Source organism: Bombyx mori, chromosome 5 (assembly GCF_030269925.1).
Source record: "Bombyx mori chromosome 5, ASM3026992v2".
Lineage (NCBI taxonomy): Eukaryota > Metazoa > Arthropoda > Insecta > Lepidoptera > Bombycidae > Bombyx > Bombyx mori.
In genome coordinates, this window is record NC_085111.1 from 2,207,375 (window position 1) to 2,228,209 (window position 20,835).

At 35.8% G+C, this 20,835-nt stretch overlaps 1 protein-coding gene across 1 annotated transcript in view; it reads right to left on the reverse strand.

Moving 5' to 3' along the window:
- NGR-A17 (neuropeptide receptor A17) overlaps positions 1–20,835 on the reverse strand; it is a 107,394-nt gene that overhangs the window by 10,966 nt on the left and 75,593 nt on the right. Inside the window, 1 exon segment of the mRNA NM_001134243.2 lies at positions 504–635. Coding sequence (NP_001127715.1) covers positions 504–615 — 112 coding nt within the window. The 5' untranslated portion in view covers positions 616–635.

Below are 20,835 nucleotides of genomic sequence, written 5' to 3' on the forward strand. Positions count from 1 at the left end.
TTGGGTGTCCCGACTAAAAGTACGTATTTCATTACAAAAATGGTACCCGCCGGCGGGATTCGAACATCGGAGCATCTCTCAATACGAATGCATCGGACGTGTTATCCTTTAGGCCACGACGACGATAAAGTTAGACGACGGTAGAGTTATCTATCTATCTATCTATCTATCTATCTATCTATCTATATATATAAAAATGAATTGCTGTTCGTTAGTCTCGCTAAAACTCGAGAACGGCTAGACCGATTTGGTTAATTTTGGTCTTGAATTATTCGTGGAAGTCCAGAGAAGGTTTAAAAGGTAGATAAATATGAAAATACTCGGAATTAAATAAAAATAACAATTTTGTTTTTCCTTTGATGTGTCCTCCGTCGGACGGATTCCTTTTGTTTGTTTTAAGTTTATTTTATACAAAAGCTTAGGTCTTTTATTTATCGATTGAGGCACTACGAAGTCTGCCAGGTCAGCTAGTATTAGATAAAATGTCTAGTCGCTTCCCTTACCTATGATGCCGATGAGCGATACGAGCACGTACATGGCGAGGAGTGTGGCCAGAGCGTGAGCGTGTGTCGCCTCGTCCGTCTGCGCGTCATCGCTCGCGTTACCGTACGACATCACTCCGCATCATATCATATCTGAAACAAAGTTGAAACATGAGTTGCTCGCTCCGGGCATTTCAATATTGTAATAATTGTTACGTTATAATACTCACTGTAAAAATGAATATTTAAAAAAAATCTAATATTAATTTTTTTTATCTAATCTTAAAAAAAAAAGACATGCCCGCTGAGTTTCTTGCCAATTCTTCTCAGGACGGAGGCTAGGTTTTGTCAATTGGCGGTAGTTCTTTTGACATTCAACAAGTATGTACTTTCATTTCTATTGAATAAAAATTTTTTGATTGGATTTGATTTGAAAGTATTGTTTGTAATCCAGCGAATCGAATTTTGAATTTGTCGTGGCCTAAAGGATAAGACGTTCGGTGCATTCGCATCGATGCACCGGTGTTCGAATCCCGCAGGCGGGTACTGATTTTTCTAATGAAATACGTACTTAACAGATCTTCACGATTGACTTCCACGATGAAGGAATAATATTGTATAATAAAAATCACAGCCCGCAAAATTATAATTTACGTAAATACTGGTGGTAGGACATGATGTAGATACACAGTGTAATTGTTATAATCTAGAAGACCGACTTTATCTATGCACGTCACAATACTCACGAATTACTTTCACGATGAAACAACATTAAAAAGGTTTGTTTCGACTATCCCTGAAATCTCCTGAAGGTTGGCGACGCTTAATAGGTTTACTGCTGATCTTGTAAGTCCGCGGTAGGTGCCGCCGTCCTGCCTATTTCTGCCGTGAAGCATTATTGCGTTTCGGTTTGAAGGGTGGGGCACCTGTTAACCCATTTACCCGGGCAACGTAATTACGTTTTAAGGTTCCATTAGATATATATCTATGAAAAACTATATAATATAAATGTAAAAATTATTGAAATATAATAAACATAAAAACTGGTGAAGCAATAGCTTTAAATGTTGTTTCTCTTTATAGAGCAACTCAGTTTGTGATATAGTTTTACTAGCCTAAACTTTAAACTATATGTAAAACTCATAAAGGAGTGTTAAAAATATATCCTAAATGTATTAAAGTATATGTATTCAAAGATAATACACAAAAAGAGGGCGCCTGAATTTTCTAAGCAGTAACAAGGAGCAGGCGCCCGAGGCGACTTCTTGGGAAGACTTTATACAAAGAATTATTCATTTCCATCTCGTTCCTAATAAAAATTTAACGATGAAGGACAATTTTTTTTCTTTCCGAGATCCGTTACGTAAATACACGTTCTAATCTCAAGTTGGTTCAGTAAATTGGAGATAAAATGGTCGCTTCATGTTTTTCATTAATCGTTTCCGTTAAATGGGCTCCCTGTATCCATATTTGATATTGATCTAAATTAATGGGTCAGCTCACAGATCACTTAGTGTTAAGCTGTCAAGGGCGGATCCAAGGGGGGGGTCATGGGGGTCATGCCCTCCCCCCCTGAGCTGGTTCCAGGAACTAGGTGTACCGCATATTGAACATAATGATTTTAGGACCACGGTTATAGAATATAAATAAGCTGCCTCATTCCGGGCGTGATAGTGCTTCTCTGGATGTCTTCAAGAGAAGATGACAATATGTACGTGTATACGTACAAGTTATTATGTGTCAAGTTTTTCAAGTGTACAATAAAGAATAAATATTTTTAAGTACAGTACTTACGTACATTAATAAAATACCTACTTTTTACTTGTATCTATTGTTATCAAAATTAAATTATAAGTTCTTGACTTGACCATGACTATGTGACCCCCTCCTGGCACCAAAGCTGGATCCGCCCTTGTAAGCTGTTACCAGAGCCTATTGAAATCAAACTACTCTTTAAAGCGGGCCCTAGACTTACAATAACATTGTACAATACATTTTATCTATACTTCTATACTAATATTATAAAGAGGAAAGATTTGTTTGTTTGTTTGTATTGAATAGGCTCCGAAACTACTGAACCACTTTGACATAGTGAGTGACATAGGCTACAATCTTTTTTGAAAAAAATTAGGGATCCCTACTAAAACTCCAATAATATAACCCAAGGTGTAAAAAAATTACCTAAAATACACAGACTGAAAAATATTGTTGCAATAAAAATTAACTAAACTAGCTCAAACTTTCGATCAATCATTGGGCAATTTTCAATATTAACTTTACTAACTACTAACAGTCTAATTGACTAACAGTCAATAATATTGTCCAGTTCCCAATCTTGCGCAAAATAATGCGCAAGGCAATACCTAATTTAACACGTGTAATATTCATACAATTCCCGTTCCAGTCTATCCACGATCTTTGATTGTCTGAATGTTGACGGATAATGCTTACAAAGAGAAAATGTTATGTGATACATATTTACGTTTGTGAATTTTAAAATATGAACAAAGGTTAAAGGTAGGCAAATAATTGAAGTATACAATCTGTAATTTGATGAATGAAATAGCTAAAGTTCCTAACGGGTGGCGTATATTAAGAGTCAACTCCCTGAGCCTATAAGAGTTCTTGCCCTAGAAATTTGTAATAAAAAAAAGTGTGTGTGTCCGCTCCGACGCACGACTGGAGTTTACTGGATATAAATATAAATTTGTGTCAGTTGAATACAGTAAAATATGGAAGTTACGTATTCTAGTGAGAATGATCCGGGAGTTGCGGAACACGTGGATGCGGTAATTAAGTAAGTCTATATAATTCACTTTTACAATTAATATATAAGTTGTCCATTCACTGATAGAAGGAATTGTTTATATTTAATAAGCTTTATTAATAAATGATTTGTAGCGGGTTATATTCGGGTATCAACCCACTAACAGTTGATACGTTCAGGAATCGAACCCGAACGGCGTCCGGCCACAAGCAAAACGATGTCGGTAAATTAAACGAAACAATACGAGAAATAGTTCTATATTACGACAACACGATACACTACAGATTATTAACAAATTAACGAGACACAAAACAAACGACTAACAAATATATGAAAATACAATAATGAGAGAAACGCGCGATCAGTACGAGGCTTTGTGGCGGACTGCCGGCGCAGCAGCCCGGCGTCACCTGCGATAACGCGGCCGCGCGTTGGCTCCTGATTGGCGCGCGCACGCATCACGCAATCAGGAGCCAATCAGGCGCATAACGCATTTCGTGTGACATGCTATACTCTCTAGTACGATTTTGGTCCCCATAATTTTCATACCCCGGGCCTATATATGTAAATCGATTCTTAAGGAGTAAACTCCAAAAAAAACTCCCATCAAACATTATGAAAGCGTTGTGGAAACAACTTTACTGGTGGTAGGACGTCTTGTGAGTCCGCACGGGTAGGTACCACCACCCTGCCTATTTCTGCCGAGAAGCAGTAATGCGTTTCGGCTTGAAGGCTGGGGCAGCCGTTGTAACTATACTGAGACTTTAGAACTTGTATCTCAAGGTGGGTGGCGCGTCTACGTTGTAGATGTCTATGGGCTCCAGTAACCACTTAACACCAGGTGGGCTGTGAGCTCGTCCACCCATCTAAGCAACAAAAAAAAAAAAAGTGTGTGTGTCCGCTCCGACGCACGACTGGAGTTTACTGGATATAAAAAATTAAACGAAACAATACGAGAAATAGTTCTATATTACGACAACACGATACACTACAGATTATTAACAAATTAACGAGACACAAAACAAACGACTAACAAATATATGAAAATACAATAATGAGAGAAACGCGCGATCAGTACGAGGCTTTGTGGCGGACTGCCGGCGCAGCAGCCCGGCGCGCATTTCGTGTGACATGCGCAATCAGGCGCATAACGCATTTCGTGTGACATGCTAGTACGATTTTGGTCCCCATAATTTTCATACCCCGGGCCTATATATGTAAATCGATTCTAAAGGAGTAAACTCCAAAAAAAACAGCGAAAAAGGAGAACCAGAATTTGACAGGGTCTAGTCTTAGTCAAAATTCATCGCTCTAAGATGAATAAATTATAAATTCTTAGACAAGCGTACAAACAGAGTATATTTATTATCCTGAAATGTCGACAAATAATTCACATTAAATCGTAGATTAATTAAATTTGCATTTATTATTTACTCTTAACGCGTAACTGAGCAGTCTATTCCGCTTAGATTGAACTGGAGCCAAATGATTAGATTAAACTGTATCACAAAAGATTTAATCTCACTTAAAGTTAGTTTTTTGCTCACAAAAAGATTGCAGTACACGTTATAAATTTGTTATGGTCGCTTGCCGTAAAAAAAGACGCTGCAATAAAAATGTTCACAATTACTAAGCCATTTCTTAACGGGTTCTCTGGTGAAGTAAAATAAGGCATCTACCCGATGATAGAGGGCGGGAGTTGGGTTTTTGAGCGGGGGTCATGGTTGTTCTTTTATATTGCCTTAGATAGTTCTCGAATCACTTGGTGTTCTTTTATTTGTACTATGTTTTATTACGGCAGTTACACCCTTTTAATCTGATAAAAATTTTTTTGCTTTGATGGCTGGACGAGTCTTCGCCCGCCTGGTGTTAAGTGGTTACCGGAGCCCATAGACATCTACAACGTAAATACCGCCACCAATCTTGAGATATGAGTTTTAAGGTCTCAGTATAATTACAACGGCTGCTCCACCCTTCAAACCGAAATGCATTACTACTTCACGACAGAAATAGGCAGGACGGCGATACCTACCCGTACGGAATGACAATACGTCCTACCACCAGTATTATGCAAATTATAATTATGCGGGTTTGATTTTTACTACACGATGTTATTCCTTCACCATGGAAGTCAATCGTGAACATTTGTTAAGTACGTATTTCATTAGAAAAATTAATACCCGCCTGCGGGATTCGAACGTCGATGCATCGCTCGATACGAATGCACCGGAAGTCTTTTCATTACATATAGACCAGGGTAGAAGCCTTTAAAAATAATAAAAAGTGAAATCGAGAAAAACCGCTTTTTACCCTTAAACCCCCCCCATCCCCTTCCCGACCTCAGATCGCCCGTAAATTTTTTTTGCCTTCCATTTTTATAATATTCCCCTGCTTTTGTAATGGGTTTCATCCTACTATTTTTTTTTTGGTTTTAAGAATTGTCGACACTGGTCTAATAGTGGAACAACGCTCGATCTTGTCCATTCGAATGAACTTCATACATATTATGCTGTCGACGTTATAGTAACAGTATAGAAAGTGGACAAGAATTTGTTTTGACTATTGACCGTATAAAATTTCACAGGGTCTTTCAGATGCCAGATATTATTTGAATACGAAACACGATTTAACTGTAGGTAAATATTATCTATTTATATGTTAATACGTGAAGCAAAAACTTTGTACCCCTTTTACCCCGGACGGAGAGTATGAAATTTCTCACACTTGTAGAGAATATAGAGCAGGAGTGCACAATGATAATATTTTTTTTAAATAAGGCATAAAAGATACTTTAAATCAATAAAGAAAACATTACACATACTACCATGCATTTTACACAACACATACATAAAAATATACTCTTTGTTTACTGTTAATTGGGAAACTTTTGTTATTGTTTAAAGTCTGTGGTCGAATTGAAAATAGATTAATATTATTTGTCTTTAATATTATTGATCTATAGTGCAGTTATGGCGAATACTGTGATCATATTATCGAATTATAATAGTGTTTGACAATAGAACCATATTAATGTTTAAACTTATAATTTCAATTAATTATAGTCGAATTTCGACTACTGCAGGGCCACTAGTATACACAATAACACTGTCGTAGAGATTAACACGAATAAAAAGACAAAAGTGTTTCTAAGTTGAGTTTAAGTACGTTTGTAGATATTAACTTATTTCGCACTAATAGGATGTAAAGCAGAAGCCTATAATGTTCAGTCTGAATATATATTTTATGTATTTGTTCAACTCCCCGATTACGGCCCTGTTCGATTCTTATTACGATTGGATCTCGTCGTCTAGACTGGGGTGAGTCGAATCGTACAATCGCCTTGCGACTTTTTTTATTTTATTATTCTATTGTATTTTCAATTGTTTCGTTCATAGAAAAACCGCTGTTTTGATGAGTTCTTTGACGTTCTTCAAACATTTGGCGAGATTGTCTTTTAATTACTTTAATTAAACTCTATATAATATATTGTACACATTCTGAAAGGCCGGCTTGACACGGACGTGATGAGGGACGCGGTTACTAGCAGTCGGATGCTAAATAGCCTAACTACCAACTTAAGCTCCTAGTGTCCTGTACTTTAGACCTTAATACCCCAGTCTAGACGTAACAAAGGTTTTTGTATTTGTTGGTTCTATTCGCTACTGGACAACAAATGGGCTTATATATTTTTTTGAAATGAAACTTTTTTATGCGCCTTGTGAGTAAAATTTAACTTGCAATAGATTCGTTACGGCTAGAGAGAAAAGATACAATTTAGGAAGAGCGAGAGTGAGAAAATAGACAGAGCGTCTCGTGAACCACTGTTTACGGGCGTCGGCTACCAGATGGCTTGTTATTAGTTTCTCATTGCTCCTGTAGATGGCTGTAGCATATTAAGTATCTTATATTTAATTTAGTTTAGCGAAATCTATTGGATTTAATATAAACCACTATATTGCAAGGCTAACCGTGTGAACAGTTTAGATCCTAAAAAGTATATGAAGAAAATCACAATACTACACACCGCAAAAGAAGCTTAACTTCTTTCACGTGGACTAAGTTGCACGCCCACCAGTTTTCTTCCTAAGTAATCTTTGGTAGCCTAAGGGACTATTCCAACTTCGCGCGGACCGGTAGGACCTGAGAGAATTGCTAACACTGCCAATGGACTTGTATGCTCATTAATAGTAAACAAACAACACCATTGTTTTAAACCATAATGATTATGTCAATCAAAGTAGATTTTGTAACATAAACATTGATTGATCGTTTATTTTCTAAATTGAACAAGGATAATCCAGGATGAAGAAAAAGACGCACACAAAAAATTCATCACCGAAAAATTTTCCCAAAACAAATTATTTCATTCGCGAGAGATTTAATGAATGAAAAAATTTAATAGAACCGCAACTTTGCGTTTCAAATTTCAAGAGGAAACTGGAGAGATGTTTGCATAAAACGGCTTAAATTTTCACTCAATTAACTTTATTAACTAAAATACTTCATTTTAACTATTCCGCCTTTTTGAGGTAAACACGCAGAACCATTGGAGCTAGAGTGTTCGATTAAGCTTGTTTTGCTTAAAAATTAAACAATGGTATTATACAATAAGCGTAACCAATTCAAAAAAGCGTTAAATTCCAGCTAATCTTATAAATAAAGATAATAATATGGGCAGTAGAAAAGTAAGAGAGTGCAACAATTATTAACTAGATGTGGATCTTAAGCATGGCACTTTGAGATTCTTTTTTTTTTGCTAAAATGGATGGACGATAATTTCGCCACCCACCTTGAGATATGACTTCTAAGTCTCAGTTTTTACAGTAAAATGGCCGACCCGCCCTGCAAACGCATTACTGTTTTGCGGCAAAAATTGGCAGGGTGGTGGTACCTACCCGTGTGGGTATACAAAACCCTGTAATATGGAGCTGAACATTGAAATGATGATGATAATGGCTATCCTATTGTTTTAAAGGCGATGCTCAATGGTTTTGTTATACAAGGAAAACGAAGCGATCTCATTTATTAAATTATGCCATGAAATATATGAATGTTTTAAGCATTTTCGTATTTATGATAATGAAGTCTCATTTGTACTCGTTCTCATTCAGCGCGCTGTAAAATGTGTGTGTTTGTAGAGGATTCTTATGTTCCCTTATTACGTCGGTAAATATGAGTTCCGTTAAAATATAATGGCCGTGTACGAGGGAACATTGGTACAATTGTTTAAAAAATAAATAAAATGGAAACGTTTTAAATTTATGTTGCCAAAGCATACATATTCTGGTTGTTTTGTGAGTTTTTTTTTATCGTGGTTATATTGGGAAATAATTTTTCTAATGAACTATGTACTTACTAAATGTTCATGATTGATTTCCACTGTGAAGGAATAACATCGTGTAATAAAAATCAAACCCGCAAAATTATAATTTGCGTAATTATTGGTGGTAGGACGTCTTATGAGTCCGCACGGGTAGGTGCCGGCACCCTACCTATTTCTGCCGTGAAGCAGCAATGCGTTTCGGTTTGAAGGGTGGGGCAGCCTTTGTAACTATACTGAGACCCTTGAACTCATGTCTCAAGGTAAGTGGTGGCATCTACGTTGTAGATGTCTATGGGCTCCAGTAACTATTTAACACCAGATGTACTGTGAGCTAGTCCAACCATTTAGGCAATAAAATAAATATTATTATATTCGCATTGTCAGTCTTCTGTAACACAAAAATCTGTTGGGTATCTTAAATATTGGATACATCCCAGAAATGAAGATTCCTTGGAGAGATTTGTCGTACAGGGCTGTGTAGAAGGCAGAAGAGCTCGAGGTTGATCCCTCACGCGCTGGCTTGACATCATCATCAGCACTACGAAAGCCACTGCCACCAGTCTCCAATGGAGGAACATTGCTCGACGTGCGAGTATCTTGGAAGCAAGCGGCGACGACGAGACGCAACCCTGTCTATCGAGAGCCATGACAACTCTGCCAAGAGTATCCGACTAGGAAGAAGATCTTAAATATTGTGTTACACCGGTTAGAGTAAAGTCATCTATCGCCTAATAGCCGAACGAATATCGAAGCATCTAGTAATATCTAGAGCGCTCGAGGAGTACAACGCCATCTATTATCAAATAGCGTAAACACACCAAAACTACTCGACTGGTCAGGAATGTTCTCGATAATTCTAGAGATGTCGTATCGACTATAAAAGCGTTGCAGAGATGACCCGCAAGTAGTTAGTAATCGGATCTACTCGAAGCGAAACAGCGAACGGATCACCTGAAGCGAAGTAGAACAAGTGAATTGAGATTTTTAAAGTGTTCATAAAGTGTTTTGAGTGTTCTAAATGTTAATACAGTATTAATTTATACTTCGGTAGAATTTTAGTTATCCGGAACACCAGCGCGTAGCAATATTAAATGTATGGTTAAGTATTGGATCGCCCAATTTGAAACATCAACGGAATCTTTCTAATTAGTCAATTTGTATTTAAGCCGCGAAACAGTAATGCATTTCGACTTAATAAGAACTTTAATAGAAATCTATGACCTATCCGTTCGTATGTCCGGTCTATGTCCTATATCCTGTATATGACCTATCTATCCTGTTGCTCCATCTTTTGTTAATTAATTTTAAGGCTGCCTAAAAAAGGACGCTTTTAAAAAAACTTCTTGTGATCTTTAAATGTACGATCAAGTTTGACGAACGTTACCTCTCGTCCATTTTGAAATTAGTAACTGAAAACTGATAATCAATGGAACAAATTGTACAGAATTAAATTGTAAATTCAAATTGATTTTAATTTACAAAACAAATTAATTCGATCAGTTGATTGGTGTCGCTCTGTTGAAGAGGACCTGGTTATGTCAAAAAGAACCATTTAGATTTATTGTGCAAATAGTAAAATAATGAGGGGCCGAATCGTGTAGATTATTTGTTGTACCTCTGGCACTTAACATCCATGTGACGATTACGCACTCTCTTTCATTTCTATCATTAATTAATAATATATACAAACTAATAATTTCCTTTGTCAGGTTTGCCCAAATTTACATAAATTATGAAACTGATAGAAGCGAGTTTAAACTACTAAAATATTATTATTCAACTGTAAATTAGTGCAACACGAACTGGACTGACAATCTGAAAATAAGCGTTGTTTTGGAGGCAGATTTTCTGGTTGCGTCAAGAATCTCACATTTAATAGTTTTGTAAGACCTGCGCTCTGGAGTTTCTTTTGAGTTGGACGGTGGGACAGGGTTGACGCAGAGCACATTACATTCATCCCGCCGTCCCACAGACGCCGGACCAGCGGCCGCCGACGACACTACCACCGGCACCCTCGGTCAGCGGGCCAAGAGTTCGCCTTGATGGCGCCGCGTTACACCTTCCCCCGGAGCGGTCGGGGGGACGCGGTCTACCATCACCCGGCTTCCTACTGCGTGTGAGTATACAAAGCATGCCACCCCACGCCTGGGTCCCTCCCCGCACAAAACGCGTGGGCCCCAAGCTCTTAGAGGGCCAGGTCACGGATACGATCCCGGTCCCGACCCTCGCTCGACGGCGGCGGGTTTCTGCGTAGTGAGGAGAAAGGAGGCGCTCTGGAGTTTGGTTCTTTCTTGCATAGTACTTACAATAAAAAAATATTGATAAGATTTTCTACTTGTATAAATATATTAACAAAATTGTCCGATCGAGAATAATGATATTTTTTTTCGTATGTAATGTCAACAGTATTCAGTCTGCATTGAAATAAAGAGAACTTTATATTTTATACAGAAAGAATTAATAATGAAATTTCAAATTAATTATACCTGTAAACTTGTTTAAAAATCCAGAAATATGTAAATTTCATTAAATTGATATTTAATTAAAATTTGACTTTAAAACTTTTTGGTTTGACCTGGTTGGTGTTTGTGGCTAGCAGACTGGATTAGGACCACCATATCTCTCTGTCTGTGGGTCGACTACAGACAGGCGTTCTACAATACAATTGAAACTTCAACTTCAACGCAGAATTCATGTTGTGGTCTTAAGGTTTTGGTAAGCCCTTTGGCTTAAGACCAAAGAAAAAGCCAAAGTGTAAAGACACTGGATGAGCTATGAGTAGCGGTAATAACGGTAATGATGAAGCAGATAAAAAATCTTTATCGAAATGATTGCGTATGTTCTTCGAATGACAATCGTGTTGTAAGCAAAAAATCACGAAACTTTTTCAACGAATGTCAGAGCAAAACTGAAAGAATCACGATTCGTAATATGTCTCAAGTGTTGGTAAATATTTTTATATTGTTTAAACAAAAGTTTTTAAAATTATACGCCCTCTACAAGTTTCTAAGTGTATTTTTTCAGGAATATTAGGCTCGAAAATCAAATAGTGCTATAATTTTTTTTGCAAAAAAGGATTATAATTGGCACTCCTTAGTTACCGGTTAGTAGCGGTTTGATATGTTCTAAGATCGGTAGCCTACTAAGCTAGAACCCTGATAGATTAGTGTCGAGTGAAGCTAACCTGTATTTTAAAATCTGAGGCAAATACAGATTGTCATAAGTAAATTCGTATCTAACTACCACTGATTGAATAACATCATAAAACTCGCAATATGCGGAAGAATTTGGAAAATCCTACTTATTTCTGGAGAGAAGCATTCTAACGTTCTAGGTTAGGTCGGTCGTGATTAAAATATTATTATGACTTTGATCATGACGTGTCAAGGTCAACTTATTCACGTAATGACATTTACAAGAGTCTGGTAACTTCAATTGGAAAGTGAGCTTATTCTGTATTAAAAAAAAAAAAACATTACCTGTGCTTATAGCGCACAATTTACGGCTATGTATAAGGGCTGTCACTAAAATATCTTCGATTATTCTACGAATATTAGGTACACTAAATACAGAGTAAAATTCAATTGGGAAAACCGTTCATAGCTCTTAGGCTGTTGTTATATAATATGTATGTTTCTTTAACAAAATCGAGAATCGTGAACACTAGCTTAATGAGCTGAGGGTGAAATATTCGAGACGGATATTATTGAAGTATATTGAGATCTGCCTTTGTTCTCGCGGGAACAGCTGCCAATTCCAGCCGAGACAAATGAGCTTTGAAGTCCGATCGCGGCATGAGCGTACCAATGTATTGAAATTAGAAGGCGTGAAAGATGACCTTTTGTATGATCAGGCAGTGCATTTTTGTGGTGACTTAAAGAGGTTTTTTTAAAGCATTTTTTTTAAAACTATCTGGTAAATGTGTTATTTATTTAAATTATTTTATTATATAATTAATTAATTTAGCTTAAAAAGCGCTACATACGTAGCAAACATGGATTCAGCATAAGAAACAAATCTAAGAAAAATAGTGATATTGCGAACGATATTGATCACTAGAGAGACAGAAACATCGTCCGCAAACAAAGAGTCGAATAGCCGGATTAATGCTTATTCATTCGGGATTTTATTAAACTTTAACGTCCGAGATTTAATATAATGTTATTCAAATTGATACTGAAATATTAAAAAAAAAGAAAATTTTAATTTAGAAAACATTTTGATACGTGGTCGGTCGTCAAAAGATTAATTTGGTAAACGTAAACAAATCCAATCAATACATCAAACATTGAACAATGGCCTCCGATCAGCAATGTCAGTGTCGACATCACGTACAATGGATTACCGGGAAAACATGTTTCACGTTCGAAATGGCATTCAAACAAGAAAATTTGTGGCAATTCAATACTAATTATATTGTATACAGAGTAGTAACACAAATTCTATTCTGTTGTGTTTGAAAATAAGAAATAATCACACGTATTTTTTTAAATTTGTTTTTATTAGTTCGGTGTGTGTGTGTGTGTGTGTGTGTGTGTGTGTGTGTGTGTGTATTTACGGAATCTTTGAATGTCATTCTTACCAACTTCAAGAAGTCCGATTACCTTGAAAATTGGCATGAGCTCTTATATACTTATAAGTTAAGCGATATATTTATGTACATTTTGTAAATACGTTTTGAAAGTAATAGGACAGGTTATGAGATTAATAAGTAATAAATGAGCGTAATCTAATAAGTCCAACGCAAAACAAAAAAAAAGTATATAATAAACAAACTCGAAGTAATAAACAAAATGATTAGTTTATTCTATTATTAACCTGAAAATTAACATGTTTGATGCTTATTTAATACCACAATTAGAACTGGGGCTAAAATTTCTATTGCCTCTTTAGGCAGGCAAGGCATAGGTTATATAGTCACTTTGCTCATAGACATCAGTCATGACAGGCGCACAGACAAACCACTATCTACTGCATAATTAGATTGTATGTTTCCATTACATACATACATATATTATGTCCAGATGTTGTAAGTGGGTTGTGATGTTTACAAGCTCCAAGGAAACAAGTAATTATCCGAATTCGAAGACAAACATATGCCGAGATCAAACCAATATTATTGATGTATAGATATATGTCGTTCGCGAACGAACGAGTCAAACGACCCGGATCTCAAATTCCGCGCGAACGATAGGGTCACTTCAAAAAATATGAGTCGTTCACTAAATCGACTCGTTTAACACAAAACCTACGAATCAGAAGAAAAGAACCATACGAGTACGACGGTCATTCGGGTCATTTCGGGTTGCCGCGTCTCGCCCCGCGCCCGTCTCGCTTAGTCGTTCGTTCGACTGAACGGGTCGTACGAACCGGATAATTTTGTCAACAGGTCAGTACTGATCTGAATCTCTAAAATTGACACATATCTAGTGATGTATGAATAAAGGATAATGTACTTCAAAACCAACTGCTCGAAAAAATAGTGATCGCCAAATTGACATTAAGAAAAAAAAAACGTCTGGCACTCGAGGACTGCCGCGGTAAAACGTAGGTATCTCAAGGTAGGCGTCGGAATTTACGTTTATCTATGGGCTTCGGTAACCAATTAACACCAGGTAAAAAAAAATTACTCGAGAGATTTGCTGATTTATATTCCTGGTACCTGAGTTCTCTGATGCTTGATTTAAGAGAACTCTTATATACATATTATGTAGCCTGTCCTAATTTCCGACATGCAATATCATAAACAATATTAGTGGAAGTTTGTTTCGTGAAATTTCCACGTCGCACTGCGTTCGCTTGCGGCTACATGACATAATTCAGTTGATTTTACATTCGCGTTTTCACAGAGAAGCGTTTCGGCTCTGCGGTAACCGATTCTGATTTAATTACACAACGCGCTACAGGCTTGATTGCGGACGATTGTGGTTTGTTAAATTGAGTATTAATTAATCGTATTGTTTTTTTTTGTAAATTGTATATTGGTTGTTTGGTGAATTGATTAGGAATGGCTTCTGCGTATAAACAGGCGAAGACGGTTCAGGGACCGTTTTCGTACTGTTTATATTTTTGTAAAAAAATTTGAACTGTTTTTGGAACAGTAATTTCTTTTTTACCGTCCATTTGAATGAGTGATTTTTTTTAAATAAAATCAATCTTATACCTTTAAACGAGCAATTCTTGTATATTAATATAATATATGTATATAATCTGAATCTCGGAAACGGCTCCAACGATTTTCATAAAATTTAATATAGGTACAGGGGATTTCGGGGGCGATAAATCGATCTAGCTACGATTTATTTTCAGAAAATGTTGTTTTGTTCGTGTTTTCAATAATCAACTCTTCCCGACATCTATTGGCGAATAATAATACTATTTTTCTTAATTGAGGGCAACTATCCGCCTTAAAGACATAACAAGATGGCGTTATCAAAAAAAAAACCGAGCAAAGCTCATCGTCTAGTATATACATTATGGTCGAATTTTGACAACCGAACGAACGCAGATAGAATTAATATTTTGATATGCCTTTAGTTTAACGGCTGAAGGTTTTCTGAAAATTTTATTGAAATCATTCCAGCCGTTTCGGACTCTATATAGAAAACAAACACGCATCGATTTTTATAACCATATAGAATGGATGCAGGGTTAACACCCAACTAACCTATTTCGAAAGTATGATTGCTCACTAAAGCCGTCTTTGGAGAGATTAATGAGAGTCCCAGGTCGTACCCGTTTCGCTACTTCTATTTAGGCATTAGCAGAACCAATCTGTGCCGGCCCTAATCTACTAACATACTTAGACTTCGAAATGTAATTGTGCGCTTAATTAATACTACGCCCAATTGGCCTTGATGGGCAGAAAAGGTTAAGTTGGAACTACTTTTAGTCTAATATGTACTTATACTAAATTGTGACGAACATACATCGTGCTAATTAAGTTTTTTTTTTGTAGCATAAGAACTGTTTATTCCGTTTTCCAGTGATAACTTTTTAAGAACGTGCTTTAGGCTCGGTTTTGAGAATCACGCATCTTTTGTCTATGGTATTATAATTTTTTACTAATTTTATTAGACGGGTAGATATCAGCTGACAGCGTCATAGATAACACACATAAATGACAGCCTACCTGTCATTAACCGGCTACTTGAATTCTTAGGCATGAAAACGTGAAAGTCACTGTCTCTAGGAGATTGTTACGATTAAAAACATCAGCAGAAATAAATAAATTTAACTGGCAATATTATTTTTTGAATAAAGATTTAATCACCGACTTCATAAAAAGAGGAGTTTTTGAGATATCGTTAATAGTACATATAAATTTGTAGTCGAACTTAATTATTTTTATAAACCTGAGCTTGTGTGTTCACGAATGCTGCCTACGTTTGCCGCTAAAGGCGCTGTTCTAACTCCATACAAATTTGAGTTAGCTTTTACACGATCGAGAAGTTAAGAAACAACATTATTTTTTATTGTCATTATTATCAGGGAGTCCAACACTCATATAAATATTAGCCTATCCATTAAGTACATGTATTTGGATACCAAGTTTTAAGTCGATCGGATGCACGGTTCAGTAGTTATAACGGAACATCCGTAAAAACCACTGTAGATTTATATATTAGTATAGATATTTTCAACGGCAAAGGGTAAGGTCCTTTGTCACCGTAAATGAAATAAAAATTGAGAATTTCAACGTTATAGTGTATTTCATTGCAAGATATATTAAATACGCGAGTAAGCTGAGAGTCTTACCCATAAATCTACTGACGCCTTAATATGGCTCTAAAGTAATCCTAGCACCCACGAAACCTAGACATTGAAATACCGTAATTGATATGAATAAAATGCCACTCGAATTAAGTTATCAATATCTAGAAATTCAGACCCAATTAACTATAATTCTACTTATTTCTATGTGGTTTCAAGGACACTGTTAATTACAACACATTCGATACCCGAAGCCCTGCCTTGCGTTTAATTCAGATTATTATGTTTATAAGCGTCTGTAATTACTGGTGGTGGGACCTTTTGTGAGTCCGCGCGGGTAGGTACCACCACCCTGCCTATTTCTGCCGTGAAGCAGTAATGCGTTTCGGTTTGAAGGGTGGGGCAGCCGTTGTCACTATACTGAGATCTTAGAACTTATATCTCAAGGTGGGTGGTGCATTTACGTTGTAGATGTCCATGGGCTCCGGTAACCACTTAACACCACGTGGGCTGTGAGCTCGTCCACCCATCTAATCAATAAAAAAAGAAGTAATCACGCGGCTGTTGGCTATAAAACTCGTACCGAAACACGAATCGCATCGAAAACCTGTCTGCGGGATTCGAACACCTGTCCAAACGCATCGCTCGATACTAGTACACCAAGCGCCTTATCCTTTAAGCCACGTAGACTTCTGAATTGTCATTGAAAACAACAGTGTTTCGTTTGGTAGTTAAACCTTTCGTATTATGCACCAAGATCTGCTACATTATGTTCTCTCTATTAAAACTAAATATACTAGAGGTCCCGCAGTAGTCGAAATTCGACTATAATTAATTAGAATTGTAAGTTTGTACACTATTATGATTGTATTTTATGCTTCTATAATCACAAAATTCGCCAAGGCTACGCTATAAAAATATTAATAAAGACAAACAATATTTAATCTATTCTCAATTTGACCACAGACGTCAAGAACAAAAGTTTGACACTAAATAGAATATTGCGTGTGTGCGTCAAATACATGGTAGTGTGTGTAATGTTTTCTTTACTGATTTATTGTATTTTTTATGTATTATTTAAAAAAAATTAGCATTGTGCACTTCTTCTCTATATGCTCTATTAGTGTGGAAAATTTCTTGCTCTTCCGTCCGCGCAATTTTCGTAAAAAGGGATACAACATTTTTCCTTCACGTATTAATATAAAGATTAAATAAAGATTATATTTCCTGTCCGCCGTGAAACAGAGAGCGTTGCGTTGCTCTCTGTTTCAACAAAAGTCTTAAATTTAAATACATACACAAATAAAACAAATCTTTGATCGTGAACTGTAGTTACGTTTTGATATTTAAATACATTTCACACATAAATTTAATTGAATTAGACACTTAATAACAAAATTCAAAACCAAATTTAAATGCCAATATTTCAAAAAAATCATTTCATGTTTCATATTGTTTTCGTAATTGAATAGGAATGCCTACAATATGGCGGCAATAGCGCGGAACAACTAACAAACGTGAACAGTAGTTGTTACAAAAGGAAATGCTATTTTGAATTGTATTGTTGCGTATTCTGGATGAATAATGTTTTGATTGAACTGCTGTATATTAATTACAATGCAGCTACCAGCCGTCCGTGAAACAGTTACTGTATTGATTAACTCAAACTTAAATAAAATCATCATTCATCATCATTATCCTGCCCTTCTCCCGGTCACCTGGGGTCGGCGCAACATGTTTTCTTCTTCCATACTCTTCTATCATATACCATTTCTTCGCTCACTCCCCTCTCACCCATATCGTATTTCACGCAATCCATCCATTTCTTCTTAGGTCTACCTCTTCCTCTATATCCTTCCACATTTATAGTTAATATTCTCTTACCAACCTCATTTTCATTTCGTCTTATTTCAACTTAAAAAAACCGCTTAATTACAGAGGGACAGGGTGGGTTGTGGGCACTATTTAAGCAGTGAAGTACTAATTCGTCAAAGCCAATTCGTCGTAGTAATTAGTTGCGTCGAAGATTGAGAGACAGCTGGTGCACCACGTCTTCCCTATGTTAAGATTAATGGCCCACTCAGAGATCAATATCAGCCAATAATGTGTTTATATGTATGTATATGTATGCGTGAGTGTGTAGGTACATTTCAATCGATAGGCAAATCGCGGGTAGGTAATTTTGTTTCCTAATGATTCTTGTCCACCTGATTTGTTGGAAGTTTATCTGGAAGTTGTCCGGAAGAGATCGCTCGTAGTAATAAGACTGCAAATTTTAATTTTTTGTATTTATTATTTCGCATTTTTTATTTATTTTGTGTACAATAAAGCATGCGCTCTTTCTCTCTTCCGTCTCTTTTTCTCTCTAATTCGATTGATAAAAACATAAACATTGCACAAATAATTGATAATATTTTCTTCTTAGTCGTTTGCACTCTTAGCAGAGTGGTCGTGGTCATCAGTTCGGTGGTAGAGTGTTTCACGAGGCGTCCCCATTCCTCGCGTACCGCGGTCCTTCTTGTGCAGTCGCGTTGACAGGACTGAATAGTTAACGAGCGATTATGTTTTTTTTTTTTTTTTTATTGTCTTGGTAGGCAGGCGGGCATACGGCCCATGATGGTGAGTGGTTACCGTCGCCCATGGACATCAGCAATGCCAGGGGCAGAGCTAAGCCGCTGCCTACCGTATATAGTTATATTTTAGTAGAATAGTTTTAAGAGAACGATGAAAGCGGCAGATAATATAAAGAAAATATTGTTATTTTTATTTTTAAACGCTCTTATTAGCTTCAAACGTATATATGTTAGAATGTAACGGAATCTTTGAACATGATGTTGACCCCCTTCAAAACGTTGGATTAACTCGAAATTTGGTATACTTATTAAGAACCGATGAAAATTCAATATAAAAAAAATATTGAAAAATTTTAAATTCAACAAAAAAATTAAAAATAAATTTTAATAAATTTGAATTAAAAATAGTGTAAGAAAAAATGATTTTATTGTTGAAAAGGGGGGGGGGGTGCATGGTATCAGTAGTTATAAATATTTTATGAACAGATAATATGAGTAGAAGGGCTATTTTGATAATATCCTGAAAAGCACCACACATTTTTAATTCAAATTTATTTTCTATTTTTAAGTTGAATTTTCTATAAAAGCGTATTTTTTAGTTTTTTTAAACTATTATTTCCTAAAATTTATGAACCAACTAACTGTATCTCCACATTGTCAAATTACCTAATAAAACTATTGATTAACTAGTATCTAGAAACATTTCAAAATTAATCAGAATTCGCTCAAAAATACAATGTAAATGTTTGAACTAAATTCCACTAAACAAATAACATTACTTATTGATGTAGTCAAGAGATTTAGGCTTGGAATTCGACGTATGTAATAATGTAATAACCTAAAATAAAATAATCCACATGGCTGACGATTCTAGAGGTCAATGACTTTTATTATCGTAATAACTAATTCCATTTGTTTCTAAAGTGTAGTTGACGAGACTTTTGGCATTTTACGATTTGTTAAATTGGCAATTTCTTTCTACGATTTTAGTTTTATTTGAATAGCTTTTCATTTATTTCAAAATCGGAATAATTTTTTATTGAGTTTTGTAGTTGCTAGTTCATTGTTAAAACTGATGTCAGCTGTTTTTAGTTTCCAAATTCGAATTATACTTGAGGTTCTATTGTATTTTATCACCGAAATGTAATTAAGGATGTCTCACACAATTGACGATTGATTTAATCATGTTTCCACTGCCCAATCGTTTATTGCTGTGAAGTATCTGCAGTTTTAATACATTTAGCAAAGGCTTTTGTTGTGTAATTTGTGTACTTTGAAAAAATTTTGATACGAACGTTTATGACGGATAGATTATTTGTAAAAATTCTGATTGAAGTTTCAGTAAGGAGAATTTTTTCTTATTAATGCTAAAAATTTTAAATTTAGAAAGTTTTTATTTAAGAAAGCATTTACAGATACTTTTAATGATGTGACTCCAATAGCTATGTGTGATACTGCTTCACCACTGCGAGGGATTGGCGAGATATTAACGACTTACTTTTTTCCAAATTCAGATCCAATACAAAACAGAGAAAAGGTGGGTCCAAATTCGAATTCGATTTGTTTGATTAAGGAAAATACTCTAATTTATTTACTTTACGAGTATTCGTGATTACGAAAGCGAATTACAAAAAAGAAATGGAAATTTTGCCAAAAAAAATCAGCCGCTAATGCTGTTCGTTTATCGGTACCGAAAATAAAACTCAGCTTACGTAATTTGGACACATTACAACTTATTAATTTAAAAACACTTACAAATCGATTGATTTTTTTATTTGGATTTAAAGAATATAATAATATTATGAGCACACAAGTTTGGCGCGTGATTTATGAATGAGTTAGAAATATAATAGTATATCTATTTATCTGATTGTACGTAAAATAATTTGAAAAACATTTGATTATTATTAGTTTGCTTATTTGTTAGGTGTCAATATGATTTAAAAGGTTTGCTTAGGGTGTCCAGTAGAAGATATT